The 22,010-nt window shown below is 41.8% G+C and overlaps 1 protein-coding gene across 3 annotated transcripts in view; it reads right to left on the bottom strand.

Annotated features, from left to right (window-relative positions):
- Positions 1 to 21,981, bottom strand: part of ZNF571 (zinc finger protein 571) — a 33,207-nt gene extending 11,226 nt beyond the window's left edge. Inside the window, exons 1-4 of one of the 3 annotated variants that reach the window (XM_030913574.1) lie at positions 21,957 to 21,981; positions 18,220 to 18,262; positions 12,857 to 12,943; positions 10,243 to 10,369 (exon numbers count right to left, since the gene is read on the bottom strand). In XM_030913574.1, coding sequence (XP_030769434.1) covers positions 10,243 to 10,369; positions 12,857 to 12,865 — 136 coding nt within the window. In that variant the 5' untranslated portion in view covers positions 12,866 to 12,943; positions 18,220 to 18,262; positions 21,957 to 21,981. The other 2 variants (XM_030913575.1, XM_030913573.1) reach the window with 2 other exon arrangements.
- Between the last annotated feature and the right edge of the window lie 29 nt (positions 21,982 to 22,010).

The following is a 22,010-nucleotide window of genomic DNA, read 5'->3' on the forward strand; positions in this document are numbered from 1 at the left end:
CACCCACCTTGGCCTCCCAAAGTGCTGGGATTACAGGAGTGAGCCACCATGCCCGGCCCACTGAATTGTTTTTATCTCCAAAAATATTATTCCCATAACTATTCCTCAAATGACTCTGCCATTCTACCTAAAACTCTTAGCTCGTGCTTTAACTACCTTAAGTTTCATTATAACATTAGAACTCAACTAATAACATAAAATCTTAAATTTGAATCCTCATACATATACAAATTTTCCATCCTTCTAGGTTCCTTCCCAACAGTTGTTCATGGTTTATCACCATACCTAAACCTTTCAACAAATCAAAACATAGCACCAGTTTTACTAGATTTGACTAGAAAAAGTCACTCTAAAAATCATTTCTCACTTCCAAATGATAGTTTCAATAACCATCTTCTAATTAAAGTATTTTCTTCTCCTTCCTTATCTCACTTTTATTGGCTACACTCCTAGCTATCTAATTTCCCAGAGTAATCTCAGTAACAATAAAGATACCAACAAATAAAGATCAACTGGCCACAACCATGAATCAGCCTTCATAACTATAGAATGCTGTTATACCTATAGAAACTTCCTGAAGAAGTCCAAACTCTTCACCCTCAAAAATTACCCAATCCTTTAAATTTTCAATATCAAAAATCACCTCCACTTCATCATAACCCATTATTCACATAATTATAAATAACTCTATTAACAAACCCAACAATACAACACCTCAAATAACAAAACTAGAACCTCAAGTCTCAGGGTCCTAAAGCTGAAATTCCACTTAAACTGTAACCTGACTCTTGAGAAAAATTACTGTTAAATGCTATGTCAGTACTAAGAAAATAAACATAAAATCTAACTACTCTGGATGCATTATGTGCTTTTCCTAATAATGTACTAGTACTATTATGCTTGATTGTACATTGTATATGCATGTGTAATCACACATTAAGATCCACTCCCCATGCATATAAGCATATACATGAAATTACAAACAGTGCTTAACACATTGAATGGCATACCTACATATGTCAGATTTACCAATACAAATACTGTTCAATACAGTAAATCCTTTATTTTACATAGGACATGAAATTATTGATTATTCACAGTACATTCAGTCAAATCAATCCTTGACAACAAGCTTATTACCACCAACAGGATTTCTTTAGTATCAAGCTTCAAGAAACCAGCAACTTGCTTGAGACGTGTCCCACTTCTCGTTCTGGGCCCATGAAACTTGGATGAAACTATGCCTACCATCTGGTTCTTACTTCATGGTCACGGACTTAAGATTGCCCATTCATTCCTCTTTAATGAGACATCTCGATGGACTAATGGCTAACCAGTCCATGATCACACATCACTGTGGTGGTGTCACACACTTGGTATTTTTTAATTTAGGGAATGTTATGATCCAACGTGGCTGTCATGGACTTGATACAATAAAGCAAACTGTAGCTGAGCTGAAATTGAATAGTCTTTCTCTACAGTGAAACCATAAAGTTTAATTACTCCATGTTCAGTGAACATAGTAAAAAACATGACACAGACATGTACACACAATTTCACGTTAATTAACTCCACAATCTCAAGCTATTGTACTACTTGTGGATATAAGGCTTTTATTCTTGCCAAACCTCAAAACAGGAAATCTTGTATTTATTAACTACAGGTAAGGCATACATACATACACACACACACACACACACACAAGTTCATCTAGAACTAAGTTTTAGCCCAACTCCTAAAGAATTTATCAAAATCCAAAAAGTAAATTAAAAATTAGGTTTTCTGGGTTAAAAGTTTGTTTTTTTACTAAATTTACTAAAAAATCCACCAATACTGACACAGCACTTGACCATTTCTGCTTGAGAGGGAATTTTCTACATATAAGCTAATGTAGCTTAATTCACAACGCAAGGCACTGACAATGCCTAAATGAGTTCATATAACTCTATAAACAAATAGGTTTAGTCCTGACCTCTTTATTCATTTTTTTAGTAACCCTTGCAACTATCTGCATTCTAGTGAGAATATCCTCTAGATCAACAAAAACCAAAAAGAGCAGGCTTCAAGCACACTAATTAGCAGCTCATAAAACCTTACACTACCAATACAGCCACAGAAAACAGCAATGATAAAAATTAAGCAGTTAACCAAAGGTTGACTAAGTTATACTAATTTTCCTTAGGGTTGGTAAAATTTCATGCTTGCAGTCATATAACTAACCCAAATTAATAAAACTCAGCATAAAACATGTTTAAGATTATAAACAAAGTTATACCTTAACTAGGTCATAAAAAGCTACAGCTAATATAAAAATAAACAATGAAAGTGATTTAATATATTCTGAATACATGATAGCTAAGACCTAAACTGAGAAGAAATATCCTACTATGCATAGCCATAAACTTAATTAAATTAACAAAGTTATTTACCAGAGTACTACCAGCAACAGCTTAAAACACAAAGGACTTGGCAGTGCTTATATCCCTTTTTTGTAATAAGTAAACCCCAATACATCTCACTATCTCTTGCTAATTCAGCCTATACACCGTCATCTTCTGCAAAACCTTAAAAGGTATTAAACACAAGTATTTACATGAAAACATTAGGTCATGGTGCAGCTTATAAGACAGAAAGAAATGGGCTATATTTTCTAATTAAAGAACATTCCACCCACAACAAACTTTATGAAATTTAAGGCAAAAGGAAAATGTCATAGTAAATTAAGACCAGAGAGCTTAACTGAATAGGGCCATGAAGTACGCACACACCCATCCATCACCCTCCTCAAATATTTCAATATATCCAAATTTATAATTAATATAAATTTATATATGAGGAGGTGAGTCATAACAAATATATGCATATATGCTTTAATAAACCAAAGTGTTTATTAAACTCAGCCTACATCTGGAAGATTTCATATTGATTTGACCACTTTGAACCAGACCTAGCCCCAAATCAACAGAAGCTAACAATTATATTTATTTAGACCAAAACATTTACTCACAACATAAGGTATAGGAGAAAGGAATTTCTTCAGGTGCTACAGAAAAAGTACCATATTGCAAAGATGAAAGAATAATTTTAAGGACAAAAAAAGCAAAACTAATCCTTTATACCTTTTATGTAATGAACGAACAACAATTTTACAAAGAGAACTTTAGCTAAAAACCCAAAACTAGACAAGCTACCCACAGACTGACTCATATATGTAGCAAAATAGGGAGAAGATCCATGAGTAGAGATGAAAATCTGGTGATAGCTGGCTATTCAGAACAGAATTTCAGTTCAACTTTAAATTTACTCAAATTTTAATCTTAATGTAAATTTAAATGTAACTCTAGAGGGGGCACTCAAGATGGCTGACTAGAATGCACCACTCTCAGGGAGAGGAAACAAAGTCGCAAGTAAATACTGTCTCTTTAAGTGGATCATCTAGGACACGGATCCCCAACCCCGGGCCACAGACCCGTATTGTTTGGCAGCCTGTGAGGAACCGAGCAGCACGGCAGGAGGTGAGCAGTGGGTGAGCATCACCACCTGAGCTCAGATCAGCGGCAGCTTGAGATTCTCACAGGAGCTCGAACCCTGTAGTAAACTGTGCACAGGACGGATCTAGGTTGCCGGCTCCTTATGAGAATCTAATGCCTGATGATTTGAGGTGGAACAGTTTCATCCCCAAACCGGTCCGCCCTTCCCCTCTCGCCCCGCTCCCCCCGGCTGGAAGGAAACACTGTGTTCCGTGAAACCGGTCCCTGGTGCCAAAAAGGTTGGGGTAGCGCTGGTCTAAAAGATCACGTCAGGATTTACCACGGACGCCAAGGACTCCCAGAGAACAGAGAGGAGAGAAGCCAGGCAGCCACCTTCCTGGGACTGGCATGGAGTGGGTGAAGCTCCCTAACATGGTTAACCGGTGAGAGTGAGTGTCCCTGGGGGAACCACACTTCCTACATGGCCCTTTGCAATCCTGGGCACAGGAGGACCTGCCAATCCCACCCCTGGGCCACTAGACCAACACAGAAAGCTGCCTAGAGTTTTTGCAGAGGCACTGCTCAAGCCCATGTGGAGCACCACAAGCCCCGGATCCCTGGGCAGCTCGGTGCCAGCTGCCATAACTCCAGCGGAAGCTGCAGTCACAGTGCTGAGAGGCGGTCAGACTGCCCAGCCCCTCCTCGCCAGGCAAGGCTCGGCTCCACCCTGCTCCCGCCTGAGCTCTGCAGCACAGCGACCCTCTCCACAAGAACTCTGCAGGCAGGCTTTGCATTTCCCCAGGAACCTCCCAGATAACAGACCATGCAACCCCTGCCCTACCTCCTCTGAGGCGGCTAAGAGACGCACCTCTGCAGCAACTGCACCTCCGCCTAACTCTGCGGTGGCCTGCGGTTCTGTGTTCCTCTGGGGCAAAATTCCCAGAGGTAACAGGTAACACCTCGCACCTCTGCATGCCCTCAACAGTGAAGTTCGGCGTTGTTTGGAAGGGAGGGAAATGCAAGCGCGCCACGTGCCCCGCAACTGCCAGTCGCTATTGCAGGAGTCCTGCCCTCTTCAGTGAAAGGCCCGCAGCACAGCCGCCCTGCCCCCACCTGAACATTTCACCTGCAGCCCAGAGCCCTTCTGAAAATCCAAACCCCACATATCTTGATATTCCCTTGGGCTCCCACCACCTAAGCGTTCTGTAGGACCCTGCATGAGAGTTTGACCAGTGACCTGGAAACCAACCTGTCCCGCCCACCCGCATCAAAGCCAGCACCTGAACTCTGGGCTAGCACGACTGCAGTCCAGCCCCTTCAGGTCTCACAGGCTGTCCAGTGGGCCAGCTAGGGGCCTGGTAACTGGGGAACTACTTGCCCCATTCCAACTCTGCTGGCACCTGACCGTTTCCCCCAGGGCCTGAGGTCAGACCAACCCAACCAGCTGACACCAGCACAACACCCAATCACACAGGCCCTGTGGAGGAGGCCCCTTCTACAGCAAGCAGCAGTACTGTGACACCGGAAAACAGGTGAGCCTTAACCAATGGGGAAAGGATTCCCTATTCAATAAATGGTGCTAGGATAACTGGCTAGCCATGTGCAGAAGAACGAAACTGGACCCCTACCTTTCACCATATAAAATAACTCAAGATGGCCTGATCTAGTACATGCAGAAGCCTCTGCAGATCTTACCATTTTCTCATTACATTTTGCAGGTGTTTCATCAATTTTAAGAGCTACTTATTTTAATTTTATTACAATTATAAATATAAAGCCACCAGCCATATCTAATAACAGATACCACTATTAATTGCAGCTGTGCTTTTATTACTCTCTCTCCCAGTACTAGCAACCAGCATCACCATACTGCTGACAGACCATAACCTTAATACACTTTTTTTGATCTAGCTGGAGGAGGAGATCCACTTTTAGACCAACATTTATTCTGATTTTTTTGTCTATCCAAAAGTGTACATTCTTATTTTACCAGGTTTTGGAATAATCTCACATATTGCTACCTATTATTCCGGAAAAAAAAGAACCATTTGGTTACATAGAAATAATATGATCCATAACATCAATGTAGCTCATAAGCTTTATCGTATGAGACTACAATATATTTACAGCAGGAATAGACATTGATACCTGAATGTATTTTACACTAGCCACTATAATTATTGCTATTCTGACAGGAGTTAAAGTATTTAACTGACTAGCAACCCCACAGGGAGGTAATATTAAATGATCTCCAGCTATATTATAAGGTTTAGGCTTTATTTTTCTGCTGACAGTTGGAGGCCTAACAGGAACTGTTTGAACTCATCGGCAGACATTAATCCTCATGATACATACTATGCTGTAGCACATTTCTAACATGTTCCATCGATAGGTGCAGTCTTCACCATTACAGGATTTATTCACTGATTCCCATATTTTCAGGTTATACACTCAACCTCAGCCAAAATCCATTTTGTATTTGTAGGTGTTAGCCTGACTTTCTTTCCACAACATTTGATTTATCAGACATGCCATGACAATACTCTAACTATATTGATGGATATACAACATGAAATACCATCTGCTATGGTTTGGATGTGGTTTGTACCCACCAAATCTCATCTTGAAATTTAGTTCCCAGTATGGCGTCTTGGGTGATGGGGTTTAGTGGGAGGTGCTTGGGTCATGGGGGCTGGTCCCCAGAGAACAGATCAATGCCCTCCCTCAAGGATGACTGCGCTCTCGCTCTAGTAGTTCTCAAGAGAGCTGTTTAAAAAAAAAAAAAAAAGCCTGTCACCTTTCCCCTCTCTCACCATGTGATCTCTGCACACACTGGCTCCCCTTCACCTTCCATCATGAATGGAAGCAGTCTGAGGTCCTCACCAGAAGCCAAACAGACAGAGGTGCCATGCTTCTTGTGCAACCTGCAGAACCACGAGCCAAATAAACCTCTGATCTTTATAAATTACCCAGCCTAGGGTATCCTTGATAGTAACACAATATGAACTAAGACACCCATTACACTTGAATTAGTTTCATGGTAACACTCTGAAAAGTGATCAGCATCTATGTTTAAATACCAAAACTAAAAACATCCACATAATTTTTTCAATAATTCTAGCGCTGTTTACTTCAATTAAAATTTTTGAAATATGCCTATTCTTAAAATCCATCACCAAAGAACACTGAAGCCTTAAAACATGAGACCCCCTTAGGAAAAAGGTAAGCTAAAATTTATTTACATCTTTCACTATTCCTACAATATTAGGACCATTTATTTATATTCTAAACATTTCATTCCCAAACATCATGTTTCCTACCCCCAATTGCCAAATCCATAATAGTCTCTTTTCAACAATGATTAGCACAACTTGTACTAACATAATAATACATAATGTCAAAGGATGTTATTACCAATAACACCTCTCAAAGCACAATTTCAAGCAACCATCCTTTTTCACCATCACCACTTAAGTTACCAGATCATTTACTTTTATTTTTATTTTTATTTTATTTTATTTTTTTTTTTTTTGAGACGGAGTCTGGCTCTGTCGCCCAGGCTGGAGTGCGGTGGCCGGATCTCAGCTCACTGCAAGCTCCGCCTCCCAGGTTCACGCCATTCTCCTGCCTCAGCCTCCCGAGTAGCTGGGACTACAGGCGCCCGCCTCGTCGCCCGGCTAGTTTTTTGTATTCTTTAGTAGAGACGGGGTTTCACCGTATTAGCGAGGATGGTCTCGATCTCCTGACCTTGTGATCCGCCCGTCTCGGCCTCCCAAAGTGCTGGGATTACAGGCTTGAGCCACCGTGCCCGGCTCATTTACTTTTATACCATCCCTCCAGCTTTCTTCCTTTCCTTTCCTTTTTTTCCTTCCTTCCTCTCTCTCTCTTTCTTTCTTTCTTTCTTTCCCTTTCTCTCCTTTCCTTTCCCTTTCCCTTTCCTTTTTTTTTTTTTTTTTTGACATGGTCTTGCTGTTGCCCAGGCTGAAATGCAGTGGCGTGACCATGGTTCACTGCAACCTTGACCTCGGGGCTCAAATGATCCTCCCACCTCAGTCTCCAAAGTAGCTAGGACCACAGGCATGTGCCATAATGCCCCGCTAATTTTTATTTTAAGTAGAGATGGGGTTTTGCTGTGTTGCCCAGGCTGGTCCCGAACTCCTGGGCTCAAGCAATTCACCCACCTTAGCCTCCCAAAGTGCTGGGATTACAGGCTTGAGCCATTGTGACCAGCCTACCACCATTTTAAAGATTCTCCTTTGAAAACAAAACAAAACAAAAAGCTCTCCTGATTCTGTGGTTCACTCTGCAGTGGACAGGAGCTGCAGTGGACAGGAACTGCAGGGTGAACTACAGAATCAGCAGAGTGGTAACACTTCTCAAGAGGTATGCACACTTCCCGTCTATACCTTTTGCTTTTCTTTCTCTCCTACCACCATAATTAACATTTTGCCATATTTCCTTCCTAAATTTGTTCCATGGATTTTTATGTAGTTGAAATAATACTGCATATACAAACTGTAATCACATTTCTTTCCCCTAATTATTACAGTGTTCTTAAAACCTTCTAAAATATTTGTAAACTCTATTTGTAACTTTGAGGGCTACTCAAATGGGCTTTCAACAGTTCCTGGTGAGTTAATTCACTGTCCCACTCTAGTTTTTTTTTTTTTTTGAGATGGAGTCTCGCTCTGTCACCCAGGCTGGAGTGCAGTGGTGCGATCTGGGCTCACTGCAAGCTCCGCCTCCCGTGTTTAAGCCATTCTCCTGCCTCAGCCTCCTGAGTAGCTGGGGCTACAGGCGCCTGTCACCTCGCCTGGCTAGATTTTTTGTATTTTTTAGTAGAGACGGGGTTTCACCGTGTTAGCCAGGATGGTCTCGATCTCCTGACCTTGTGATCCACCCGTCTCGGCCTCCCAAAGTGCTGGGATTACAGGCTTGAGCCACCGCACCTGGCCCTCACTCTAGTTTTTATTGTTGACTTACTTCTTTCTCACTCTCTTTTAAGTACTACACAATGAGGTTTTTGTTCCTCTCATTTCCAAACCCACCTTGTCAGGGTCACCAACACCCTTCATCTTGCCAAATCCAATAGCCAGTTTTCAGCCTTCCTCTTACTTGAACTCTTAGCGTTATCTCTCTGAGTTAATTGTTTTGTCCTTTTGTCAGTTGGCTTCCAATACACTGCATTCCTTCTTCCTAGGTCACAGGTTACTCAGGTTAGTCCTCAATTTCCTTTGCTAGATTGTTCCTGACTGAATGTTGGAACACCCCATGGTTCAGTCCTTGAACTGTACCTTGCCTTCCATCTAAACCAATTTGCTTCATAATCTCACTCAGTTCCTCGGTACAGAGATTAATCCTGCATTTATCTCTTCGGTCCTGACTATCCCCTCCACCTAAAGGCTTCCAAATGCTTATCTAACTTCATCACACGGATATCTAATGAGCATATCAAATACATAACTCTTGACTTCCTTCTCCAGCCTTCCAAACCCTGAGGCCTCTATTGCCAATCTTCAAAATAACTCCATTATGAAGGTATTAAATCTACCTTCAAAATATTACCTGTTTTCATCACCTCCACATATTAAACCCAATTCCAAGTCACTGTTATCTCTTGTGTGAACTTCTGAAGTAGTCCTCTCATTAGTCTTCCTGCTTTCATTCTTATCCTCACTGTCCACATAGCACTCAAGAGTGACCTTTAAACAAAGATCCTTTACTTATCTGCAAAAAAATCAGCCAGGGGCTCCTGATTGCACTTAGAATAAAATCTCACTGCTTGCAACAACCAACAAGGTCCTACATGATTTGATCTCTGCCTATTTCTCTGACCTCACCTCGAATTTCCACTTTCAGTAGCCACACTGGCCTTCTTGCTGATTCTCAAACAAGTGAAGGTCAGTTTCTCTCAGGATCTTCTCTTCCCTCTGCCTGAACACACATTTCCCTGACTAATAGCCAACTTTATTCAGGTCTCAATTCAAATGTTACCTCCCCAGAGCTATCTTTCCTGGTCCTCCTAACCTATGAACATAGCAAAGTCTCAGCAGGTATGTGCTGGCTAGAGATACTTATCCAAGTTTAACTATAAAAGAGCAACTGGGAAAAAACATAATTGGAAAAATAGGTAAAAGCATTGTCCTCAAAAGAGACCAGACCAAAGGTAGCTCCCTTATTAAAACAAAAATGGAATGTAAAACAGAAGAGTGGCAAATGGGAGTTGGGAGGGAGGTTCCACTGGGAACTCACAGACATAACCTTCCTGCTCTCCGTATGTCTCAAGCCTTCTTTCCATAGGCCTTTGAAGAGAGCTTCATGCAGACACGTCAAAGTGCTGCCACCTACAGATCAGCTGTATTATTAGCAATAGCTGACACTGACCAGCCCTTATTCACCTGAGCTCTGTCTTCTTGTCATGGTTCTCATCAGCATCCAGGGCTCCTTTCCTTGCTCTAGTAAGGAAAATACATTTGGCTTAGGGACTGCACATCCAGCTTAAAAGAAAGGAAATGGTACATGGTCATGCTAGGGGATTCCCAGATTCAAATCTAGTCCATTGGCCATCAAAGAAGGGAGACACTGACAGGAAGAGACAGAGAAAGATGTGACAGTCTAAAGGATAAGAGATAAAAGGTACACAGTGGAGCTGTCCATTTCTACTTCTACTCAAACGTAAGCCTTTCCTCAGGGAATGGAGATCAGAAATTCACAATGAATGAGGCAGAAATTATGGGGAACAAATTCTGAATATTATGTAGGATGATCTTACCCAATGAGATCAGGTTGCTGTAGTTCTCCAACATCACATCCCTGTACAAGTCCCTCTGAGCAGGGTCCAGGCATTCCCATTCCTCCTGAGAGAAGTCAATAGCCACATCCCTGAAAGTCACCAACAACTGAAACAACAAATCCATTACTTGTGAAAATACAGCAATGATTCTGAAGTGAAATGAGAAGAAAATGGAGGAGGTAATTGAAGGAAGCAAGTAACACTTTTGTGTTACTTTTTTGTGTTGTTTTCAACAGGAAATTGGTTGCCTAAACCATAGTATTAACATGATTCTCTATCATTCCTATTGCCACAGATAAAACGTCCTTTGTACAACAGAAAAATTCCATTACCCAGAAAGGTCTGAGAATTTAAAACACCAGATGTCCAGATGTATGCAGTTTCTTGATTAAATAAAATACTGCATGCATTTATTTCACAGCAAATTTTAACTGCACAGCAGATTAGGCTTTCAAATCCTCAATAACTAATATACTCTCAATCAATACAAGTTCTTGCTCTCCCTTCTGCCTTTAAAGACTTTTAAAAAGATGAATTTTTTCCAATGTTTACCAAATCCCTAGGTTAGAAAATAAAATTTGAATATAACCTAAGAATTTTTTGAAGACTCAGATTCATCAAGTTATTATGTCACAGAATAGAATGGACATATGATATTTCCATTTTATGTACAAAATGATCTGCTTATTTGGGAGTATTTGAATTAGACAAATTCTCTAATGTCTTTGAGCTCTAAGAATCTATAATTCTTGAGAGTATGCATCTGATATGTTTTATTTGCTCCTATTTTCCCTGTTCCTAGGCTACAGCAAGGTACTGGATGCCAGTCCAGGCACAGAGACATCACTCTGAACTGGTACATTCCAGGAAATCCTAAGGTGAACTTGACTATGATCATCCTCTCTCATTGGTTCCTGGGCAAGAGGGTTGTGGAAGGTAGAATAAAGGTCCCCCAAACATGTCCACAACCTAATCCCTGAAACAGTAACAGTACTGACTCAATGTTAAAGAAAAGCTTGCTTGCTTAAATATAATTATTACTTTGCTTGACTTTGTAGATTATTCAGTAAGAACAGTCTCAGGAAAACAGGACCTTCAACAGAGATAAGAGAATTAAAATATGCAGACTAACAACTCTGGGAATGGGCTGACTGGCCTGATAAGAATAGGCTGACGGCACCTACAGAAGGCCACAAAACACTGAGCAAGAAAGCAATGACCAAGAAAGCAATGACCTAAGACTGCACATTTCACAAGAATGTTTTGATCATCATTTTTCCTAATTTCCCTTAAAAACCCCTGATATGGAGACAGAACTCAGTGGTCTTTGAACACTGGTTCACTGCCTCCCCTGGGTTGCTGGCTTCCTGAATAAAGCTAACCTTCCTTTCATCAATGCTCATCTCTTGAGCTTTCAAGTGGCAAGTGGTCTGGACCTGAATTTGGTTACAAAACCTATGTATACCTTTCCTTACATGGCAAAGGGGACTTTAGAAGTGCAATTAAATTAAGGATCTTGAGAGGGGGTTATCCTGGATTATCTGGTTGGGCCCAATGTATTTTTAAGTGATAGAGGGAGGCAGGTGAGTAAAAGAAGGAAATGTGATGATGAAAGCAAAGGTCGAAATGTGATTGCTGGCTTTGAAAATGGATGGAAGCCACACCCCAGGGACTGTGGACGGCCTTTAGAACCAGAAAAAGATAAGGAAACAGATTCTCCAGTCCTCTAGAACCTCCAGAAGGAACATGGCTCTGCTAATACTGTCATATTAGCCCTTTCAGACTGATTTCAGACTTCTGACCAGCAGAAGTATAAATCATAATTATACTGATTTAGGCCACTAAGTATAGTGGGTATCAGTAACAGCAGCAACAGGAAACTATATCAGGAACAAGAGCCCTTCCTTCACAGGACCCTGTTCCCATTCAATCTTCAAAGTTTCACAGAAAATCTTGCCATACACTGAGACTAGGAACATCCAACAAAAAAATGCTGTCACTTTCAAGTGGAAAACACAGGTTTGTAGAGAAGATCAAACTTTGTCATGTGTCACATTCAAACACTCATCTCTACCTCACCAAACCATTTTTTTTTTTATTATACTTTAAGTTCTAGGGTACATGTGCATAACGTGCAGGTTTGTTACATATGTATACTTATGCCATGTTGGTGTGCTGCACCCATCAAGTCGTCAGCACCCATCAATTCATCATTTATATCATATATAACTCCCCAATGCAATCCCTCCCTCCTCCCCCCTCCCCATGATAGGCCCCAGTGTGTGATGTTCCCCTTATGTGTACCATTCTTAAAAGGAGGTATTTCTGTTCCCTCCGAGCTCTGGGCAGAAGACTATGCCTGTGGACAATGCAGAATTATCTGCTGAATGAGCATCTAAAAACTGTTTGGAGAGGGGAAAAGCACTGAGAAGAATTGGGCTCTTTGCTACTATTACTCACTAGAATGGGAGACTTTGGCAGCAGTTCCCTTAAGGGACCAGACAAGGCAGGAAATTCTGGGATAAATAAATCTGGTGTTCACATTACACAACAAAATGATTGTACTTCAAGAAAGAAAGAAACAGCAACTCACGTGGGGCATGGTTTTTTAGAATTGTCAGAACTGATCGATTTTCTGGGTTCCTTTCCTGGAGGTGTGCAAAGTCCAGAGAAGCCAGTGCTGGAGAAGGAAAAAAAGCCACAAGATTGAGTTGGCTCACAGCCCACAAAATAAAACTACTTAGAGCTACCTTTCTCCTCTTTTGGGAATTTGGAAAAAATCTCAGTCCTTCCACAAACCCAGTGGAAGCCAGCAACTGCAGAAGGGGTTCAGGCCAGACCTTTCCTTAATGTCCATGTTGAACAGGACCCTAGGTGCTGTTACTTTCCCATGGCATCTTCACCTCCACAGTAGAACAGGGGCATGCCCAGGGAGCCCCCCACCATCCGCCTGGACCCAAACACAAAGTGAGGTGCTTTGCTCCCAATCTTAGGAAGGCGCTTCAGAGACCAAAATGTGGCCTCCTTTCAGACATCATGAACATCAGCTAGACTCACAGACATTTTGACAGACACATCAGAGTCAACAGATCCAAAACAGTCTCATCCCACTCCCCTGAATCTAGTTCTTTCTTGCCTGTTTACTCTTCCCTATAAAAGAAAATTCCTTTATGCCTGACCTTTGCTATGCTTGCAGATCTTACGGTTGTAGTGTTCTTCCAATTACAACACCTCTTCCCTTACTGCAATGTTTCTATGAATAAACAGTCATTCCTTACCTAAATCTGGAGTTGTTTTTTGTTTCACAGGTTGAATAACTTTTGTAGAATAACAAAACAATTTTAACTGTAATCTAATTCTCCAAGCCATGGCACACACAAAAGCACTGAGGGTCAAATATGAACAACATTCACATGACAGCCAATGTGGGCGCAGCACGCCGCCTCGTGCAATATGACTTCAAGATTGAGCAAGTTCTCCAACTACAGCCATCTACTTGCCATAGTTTTGTAGCACTGATCCTTTTTTTTTTTTTTTTTGGTAGCATTGATCTTGCATACATGTATAATCCATGAACTTAACATCAGTGTTGCTTGTGTGATACCAAAAAAACCCGGTAAGAGAGCAGGTAAATAATTTAAGTAGGATTTTGTTTGGTATAGTTGAGCTTTGAAGCACCAAAAGCCACTGTACAATGTAAGATTTTGTCCTCCCCACTAACCAATTTTCAACTCCGTTGAGGAAATATCATCTTCATTAAGGATACATGGGTTGGCTGCACGTGGTGGCTCATGCCTGTAATCCCAGGGAGGCCAAGGCAGGCGGATCACTTGAGGTCAGGAGTTCGAGACCAGCCTGGCCAACATGGCTACTAAAAATACAAAAATTAGCCGGGCATGGTGGCGCACGCCTGTAGTCCTAGCTACTTGGGAGGCTAAGGCAGGAGAATCACTTATACCCAGGAGGTGGCGGTTGCAGTGAGCCAAGATCACACCACTGCAATTCAGCCTGGGTGACAGAACGAGACTCCATCTCAGAAAAAAAAAGAATCCCATGGGTTAAAATTATATATATAAAACGATATAAAGATGTTAATCTCTGCAAGTTAATAGGATATTTGATACATGATACACAAATTAACTATGACCCCAATAAAAATACAAGTATGAAAGCAGATACATTCAATTTAAATTCAAAAAGCAAGAAAATTAAAAAGCAAGAATTGGAAGAAAATGCCTGATAATAAAGACAGCAGAGATTTCAAAATACCACTCCTATCATTAAAATGTTGGATACCGTAAAAAAGAACGAAATCATGTCCTCTGCAGCAACATATATGTGGCTAGAGGCCATTATCCTAAATGAATTAACACAGAAGCAAAACCAAATACCACGTTATCCTTTATAACTGGAAGCTAAGCACTGGGTACACATGAACATAAAGATGAGAACATTGACACTGGCAACTACTAGAGCAGGGAGAGGAGGAGGAGGGCAAACGATGAAACCTGGGTGACTGGATCATACCCCAAACCTCAGCATCACACAATACACCATACAACAAACCTGCACATGTACCCCCTGAATCTAAATAAAAGTTGAAATTTTATTTTTAAAAAGTTGGATACTGCAATATGAATGGAAAGAAAAGATTAATGTAACAGAATAGAATCCCTGATATCTGGGGAAAGGTGGATTATTCAGTAAATGTTATTGGAGAAAGGTAATATTGGAACCCCATTTTATACCACATACCAAAATTAACTCCAAATATATAAGATATCTAAATATTAAAAAATCAAATTGGCAGGGAGCAGTAGCTCATGCCTATAATCCCAGCACCTTGGGAGGCTGAGGCAGGTGGATCACCTGAGGTCAGGAGTTCGCGGCCAGCCTGGCCAACGTGGTAAAACCCTGTCTCTACTAAAAATACAAAAATTAGCTGGGTGTGGTGGCAGGTGCTTGTAGTCCCAGCTACTTGGGAGGCTAAGGCAGGAGAATCGTTTGAACCCAGTAGGTGGAGGTTGCAGCGAGCTGAGATCATGCTACTGCACTCCAGCCTGGGCGACAAGAGCAAAACCCCATCTCAAAAAAAAAAAAAAAAAAAAATCATAAAAATGCTAGAAGGAAAAATAGACTGTGTCCTTCTTAACTGGGGACACAGTTAAGAGGGGAAAATTCTGTGTCTCACAATCATATGAATAAATGTTACTATATTTAAAAATTGCCTAAAAGAATACAAACACAGACAAATGACAAAATGGGAGAAAATATGCATAACTTAAATCAAAAACAGAGTGTCCTAAAATCCAAAGAGCTGTATTTTAAAAAATCAAGAGAAAACAATCAAGAGAAAGATAGAAAATCATTATTTAAAACAGGCAACAGATAATTCATAAAAAAAGAAAAGTCAATGGCCATTCAACATTTAAAATACGTTCATCCTCATTTAAATAAGAGAAATTCAAATTGAAACTAAATTGAGAAGACTTCTGAATCCACTATTATTAAGATCCTATTGGACTAAATTCCTTGAAGATACACCTATCAGATTTGGACCTAATACAAAAAGGAACTAACTGAAGGTGCTGGCCAATAAACTGAAGCAGTATTCCTGCAAAAAAAAAAAAAAAAATGCAGGCCAGGCACGGTGGCTCATGCCGGTAATCCCAGCACTTTGGGAGGCCGAGGCGGGCGGATCACAAGGTCAGGAGATCGAGACCACAGTGAAACCTCGTCTCTACTAAAAATACAAAAAAAATTAGTCAGGCACGGTGGCGGGTGCCTGTAGTCCCAGCTACTCAGGAGGCTGAGGCAGGAGAATGGCATGATCCTGGGAGGTGGAGCTTGCAGTGAGCCGAGATGGTGCCACTCACTCCAGCCTGGGTGACAGAGCGAGACTCCGTCTCAAACAAACAAACAAACAAAATGCAAAAATCAGCTGGGCGTGGTGGTGGGCACCTGTAATTCCAGGTACTTGGGAGGCTGAGGCAAAGAACTGCTTGAACCCGGGAGTCGGAGGTTACAGTGAGCCGAGATCGCGCCACTGCACTCCAGCCTGGGCAACAGAAGGAGACTCCGTCTCAAAAAAAAAAAAAAAAAAAAAAGGCACACTTGAATTGAATCACGAGGAAATATCAAACACATACAAACTGAGGAACAATCTACAAAGTAACTGGCCTGTACTTTTCAAAAAAGTCAGGATCACAAAGGATCAAAGAAAAGTCCAGGAACTGTTTCCAATTAAAAGAGACTAAAGAGATGTTTTAATTAAATGAAATGTTTGATCCTAGATATGATTTTGAATTGGACACCAGATAAGGGGCAAAAAAGGCTATAAGGGGCTGAGCGCAGTGACTCACGCCTGTAATCCCAGCACTTCGGGAGGACAAGGCGGGCGGATCAAGAGATCAAGAGATCAAGACTATCCTGGCTAACACAGTGAAACCCTGTCTCTACTCAAAAAAAAAAAAAACACAAAAAAACAAATAATTAGCCGGGCATGGTGGCAAGCGCCCGCAGTCCCAGCTACTTGGGAGGCTGAGGCAGGAGAATGGCGTGAACCCAAGAGGCGGAGCTTGCAGTGAGCCAAGATCTCCCCACTGCACTCCAGCCTGGACAGAGTGCGACTTCATTTCAAAAAAAAAGGCTATAAGGACAAAATTGTAACAACTGGTGAAATTCTTCTATGAACTCTGGATTAGATAGTTATTACTTAACTCTGCTACATTTCTTTGTTTTAATAAATGAACTGTAGTTATAGTCCCCGTGCTCAGAAAACATACTAATGTAATTATAGATAAAGGAAAATGATGTCTGAAAATTACTATCAAGTAGTTCAGAAGGTACGCCTGTAATCCCAGCACTTTGGGAGGGCAAGACGGGCGGATCACGAGGTCAGGAGATGGAGACCATTCTGGCTAACACGGTGAAACCCCGTCTCTACTAAAATACAAAAAAATAAAAAAAACTAGCCGGGCGTGGTGGCGGCGTTTGTAGTCCCAGCTATTCGGGAGGCTGAGGCAGGAGAATAGCCTGAACCCGGGAGGCGGAGCTTGCAGTGAGCCGAGATCGGGCTACTGGACTCCAGCCTGGACGACAGAGCAAGACTCCGTCTCAAAAAAAAAAAAAAAAAAAAAAAGAAGTATATATGTAGAGAGAATTAGCAAACAAAAAAGCAAAATGTAAAAAACTGGTAAATATGTAAGGGCATAGGAGAGTTTTTTCTATTTTTGCAACTTTCTCTGTAAGTGTAATATTATATCAAAATAAAAATTTCTTAAAATCAATGCTATGTGAGTATTGATTTTTAATTAAAAGACTAAAGAGGCATAACCAAATGTAATCCATGAACCTTAAATATAGCAAAAAAAACACCAAAAGGAATCTAAAATGCACTCTCTATCTTAACAGTAGTGACAGTTACTGTTGTTTTCAAACAATTATATTTTAGAATAAAGAACACAAATTATATTAATGTTTCAGCAACCAAGACTGTTAGCATAAAACAGAGATACAAGTATAAAATCAAACAAGAAAATACTCTGTAATTTGTCTGAACTATTATTATAAATTCATGATTCATGATTTATACTTTAAAAACAAGTTATTAGCTTTGTTCCCTGAAATGACCTAGATTAAATGATGGCCCTATGGCAATGAGAAACTCTAATGCCCAGACAGTGGTCACTGTACACTATATACCACAAGAGGAATCAGAACTCCTTAGAGAAACGGCTCATTTCAGGCCTGGCACAGGAAATGCAGAAGGTGATCTTGGGATCATTTGTTCTGCCAGAAAGCAAATCCGCTATCAACTCTACTAGAATCACGACAGAAAGACATAGAATTGCCTGGAAAGGACTACCACTGGCTTAAAAAAGAGCAGTTTGATATAAAACAGAATAATCATCACAACAGTTTGAAACATATGGTATTCAAAACAAACTTACTCACTTTTGGGACTCCTTAGATGGTTGAAGGGCACCAACTCATTTCTCTGAAAATACATAAAAGGAAAGAATCAAATCAATTATTCTGCCTTTCCATATGAACTTTATTTATTTATTTATTTATTTATTCATTCATTTATTTAGAGATGGAGTCTCACTCTTGTTGCCCAGGCTGGAGTGCAATGGCACGATCTCGGCTCACCACAACCTCCGCCTCCCGGGTTCAAGTGATCCTCCTGCCTCAGCCTACCGAGTAGCTAGGACTACGGTCTCGGCTCACTGCAACTTCCACCTCCCGGTTTCAAGTGATTCTCCTGCCTCAGCCTCCCGAGTAGCTAGGACTACAGACATGCGCCACGATGCCCGGCTCATTTTGTATTTTTAGTAGAGATGGGGTTTCTCCATGTTGGTCCCGCTGGCCTCGAACTCCCCACCTCAGATGATTTGCCTGCCTCAGCCTCCCAAAGGAGGCCTGGGATTACAGGCGTGAGCCACCGCGCCCGGCTATGGACTGTATTTTAAGATAATCAAATACTTGACGAAGAAAAGTTCTTATACATAGAAGAACTAAAACTAATGAATACAGAAGGAATTGAGAGAATTTTTTTAAATCACCATATATAACCGTTAATGAAATAACAGGCGGGGCATGGTGCCTCACACCTGTAATCCCAGCACTTTGGGAAGCTGAGGTGAATGGATCACTTGACGTCAGGAGTTCAAGACTAGCCTGGGCAACATGGTGAAACCCTTTCTCTACTAAAAATACAAAAATTAGCCAGGTGTGGTGGCACATGCCTGTAATCCCAGCTACTCATGAGGCTGAGGCAGAAGCAGCGTTTGAACCCAGGAGGTGGAGGCTGCAGTGAGCCGAGATCGTACCACTGCACTCCAGCCTAGGCGACAGAGTTAGGAAAAAAAAAAGAAAGAATGGATCTTGGTATCAATCGTATGTGGGCGTTATAACCTTTAGGTCAGTGCTTCTTAACCCTTCTAAAATTTTTCATGGTCATATCCCTAGGAGCCTTTTTAGATACTTTTCTTTAAAAGCCACCACTCTCATGAAATGTTATTACCATAGATATACTGTATATATGTGTATGTACTGTGGCCCTTTGAAGGACCACACATCATTGTAATACCTAAGAGTTTTTGTCCTCTTCTTTCTCAAAAACCAAGTTTCACCCCCTTGGAAGGTGATATCCTCCACCCTCATTGAGAATGCATGCTTTAGGTGAAAAAAAGGAAAGGATTACATGGACAGCATTTAAACACATCAATATGACATCACTGAAAGTGGGACACCAGACTGTAAGGGCCTCATGATGTGATGTAATAGGAAATAAACAGCACCAACTATGAATTAAAGGTGATTTATGGAAAACCTGATCCGAATCCAATCAAGCCTCTGGATCTAACTGCCTGTTTACAGAAATATGAAGGAACGGAAAACAAATTATATGACAGTACAAAGAAGCAATTAGCTAAATGCAGTATACAGAATATTCTACGGGGCAGATGATCTAGTTTTTCTACAAACCAACAGCACCAATTAAAACAAACCAAAACACAGGAGGGAAACTGTCATGAATTAAGTAAGTTTAAGAGGTTTGGCCACCAAATGCAATGTGTGGACTCTATCTGGATCCAGATTTGAACATACCTATTATAAAAATATGTGTTTGAAATAATTGGGAAAATTTGAATATGGGGGTATACCATATTACGAAATCACCACCACGCTGTTACACCAACATAAGAAACAAACTTATTGTTTTAAACTTATTGTTAGTTTTGTTTTTGTTTTTGTTTTGTTTTGTTTTGTTTTTGAGACGGAGTCTCGCTCTGTCGCCCGGGCTGGAGTGCAGTGGCCGGATCTCAGCTCACTGCAAGCTCTGCCTCCCGGGTTTACGCCATTCTCCTGCCTCAGCCTCCCGAGTAGCTGGGACTACAGGCGCCCGCCACCTCGCCCGGCTAGTTTTTTGTATTTTTTAGTAGAGACGGGGTTTCACCATGTTAGCCAGGATGGTCTCGATCTCCTGACCTCGTGATCCGCCCGTCTCGGCCTCCCAAAGTGCTGGGATTACAGGCTTGAGCCACCGCGCCCGGCCTATTGTTAGTTTTTTTTGTTGTTGTTGTGTTTTTTAAGTTAGTATAACAGCATCGTGGTTATTTTAAAATATAATGTCTTTTTGGTCATATATGCTTATAGGAGGATAAAATATGACTTTGAAATACTACAGGAAAAAAGGGGGAAGGACTGATACAAAGGTATTTACAAATGTTTTTAATTACAGCTAGGTGTTGAACATGTTGGGGTTCGTATTATTCTCTATCCTGCTTGAAAATATCCACAATAAAGTTAAAATTGCAAAGGTCTTCAAATTTCCCTCCAGAAAGTACAGTTATTTTTCATCAAAACCTTAGACCAGGCCGGGCGCGGTGGCTCCCGCCTGTAATCCCAGCACTTTGGGAGGCCGAGACGGGCGGATCACGAGGTCAGGGGATCCAGACCATCCTGGCTAACACGGTGAAACCCCGTCTCTACTAAAAATAAAAAAAATTAGCCGGGCATGGTGGCGGGCGCCTGTAGTCCCAGGTACTCGGGAGGCTGAGGCAGGAGAATGGCGTGAACCCAGGAGGCGGAGCTTGCAGTGAGCCAAGATCGCACCACTGCACTCCAGCCTGGGCGACACAGCGAGACTCCATCTCAAAAATAAAACAAAAAAAACTTAAGACCAGAAAGGAGTGTTGTATCACTGGGTGGAAAGGAGAAATGTAGTGTGGCTAGGGAGTAGAGCTACGCTGATGATCCCATCCCCGTAGCATCATTTATGGGGTGCCTAAGGACTAGTCACTAGAATGGCAGGTTCTTCCTTAGGAAGATGTTGCTGGAAGTAGAAAACGTTTCGAAAAGGAAGAAATTTGAGGTTAGAAAGAAAATAGGAACTTCACACAAGACTTTCAGAAGTGCGATACTCTTTTCCTCTGGGTGCCTCTCTTGGAAAACGCAGAACAGAGAAAAGAAAAAAGAATCATAGAACATCAGAGCTCTCGGAGCAGACAAAACAATTTAGGATCACACCAACCTCTAGAAAAGGATTAGTTTTCCCCACAGCGCTCTCAAGCTAGAATGGGACTTCTTTAACAGTGGTCTTCTTCCTAAGACACTTCCGGGGTAAAGCCTCACCATCAGGGAAACTTCAAAAAGAGCCTCTTACTCTGCAAAGAACTGCAGCAGCAGTAACCGCACGATTCTCAGCTGGCGTAACGCTGTCCGTGTGTCACACTAGGAGTACTGCGGCACGGGAGGGGCCAAGGGCTAAGAGCATTACCAGGGGGCAGGAGAGCCCACCCCGCGGCCGCACAAGCGCACACGCACACGTCCAGGGCGGAGGAACACTACTAGTAACAACCGCCTCTCTCTCTAGGCTCCCTATCCCAAAGTGATGGTGCCGATTTTATCCCCGGACAGGGGCTCCAGGCGTACACTCATAAATTCGTAGCGAAGGAACACAACCAGCAGCACCACGCCCCCGCCGCTCCCAGAACCAAAGTGACGGTGCCGACACCCCTCCGCATCCGCAAGGCAGACTTCCATAAGTAATCAGCCTAAAGCACCGTCCCTTTCCTGTCAGCACCAAGTCAGGACACCGGTATTCCCAGCACCATACAAGAGCTTCTTTTTCAATGCGCCAAACCAAAACCAGCGAGCGGTTCCCGGTGAGGCCACCCACTCACCTGGCCGGCGCAGACAGGCTCCGTGCGTCAAGACGTAACAGCGTAGGTGTACGA

The sequence above is a fragment of the Rhinopithecus roxellana genome, chromosome 12 (assembly GCF_007565055.1).
Source record: "Rhinopithecus roxellana isolate Shanxi Qingling chromosome 12, ASM756505v1, whole genome shotgun sequence".
Classification (NCBI taxonomy): domain Eukaryota; kingdom Metazoa; phylum Chordata; class Mammalia; order Primates; family Cercopithecidae; genus Rhinopithecus; species Rhinopithecus roxellana.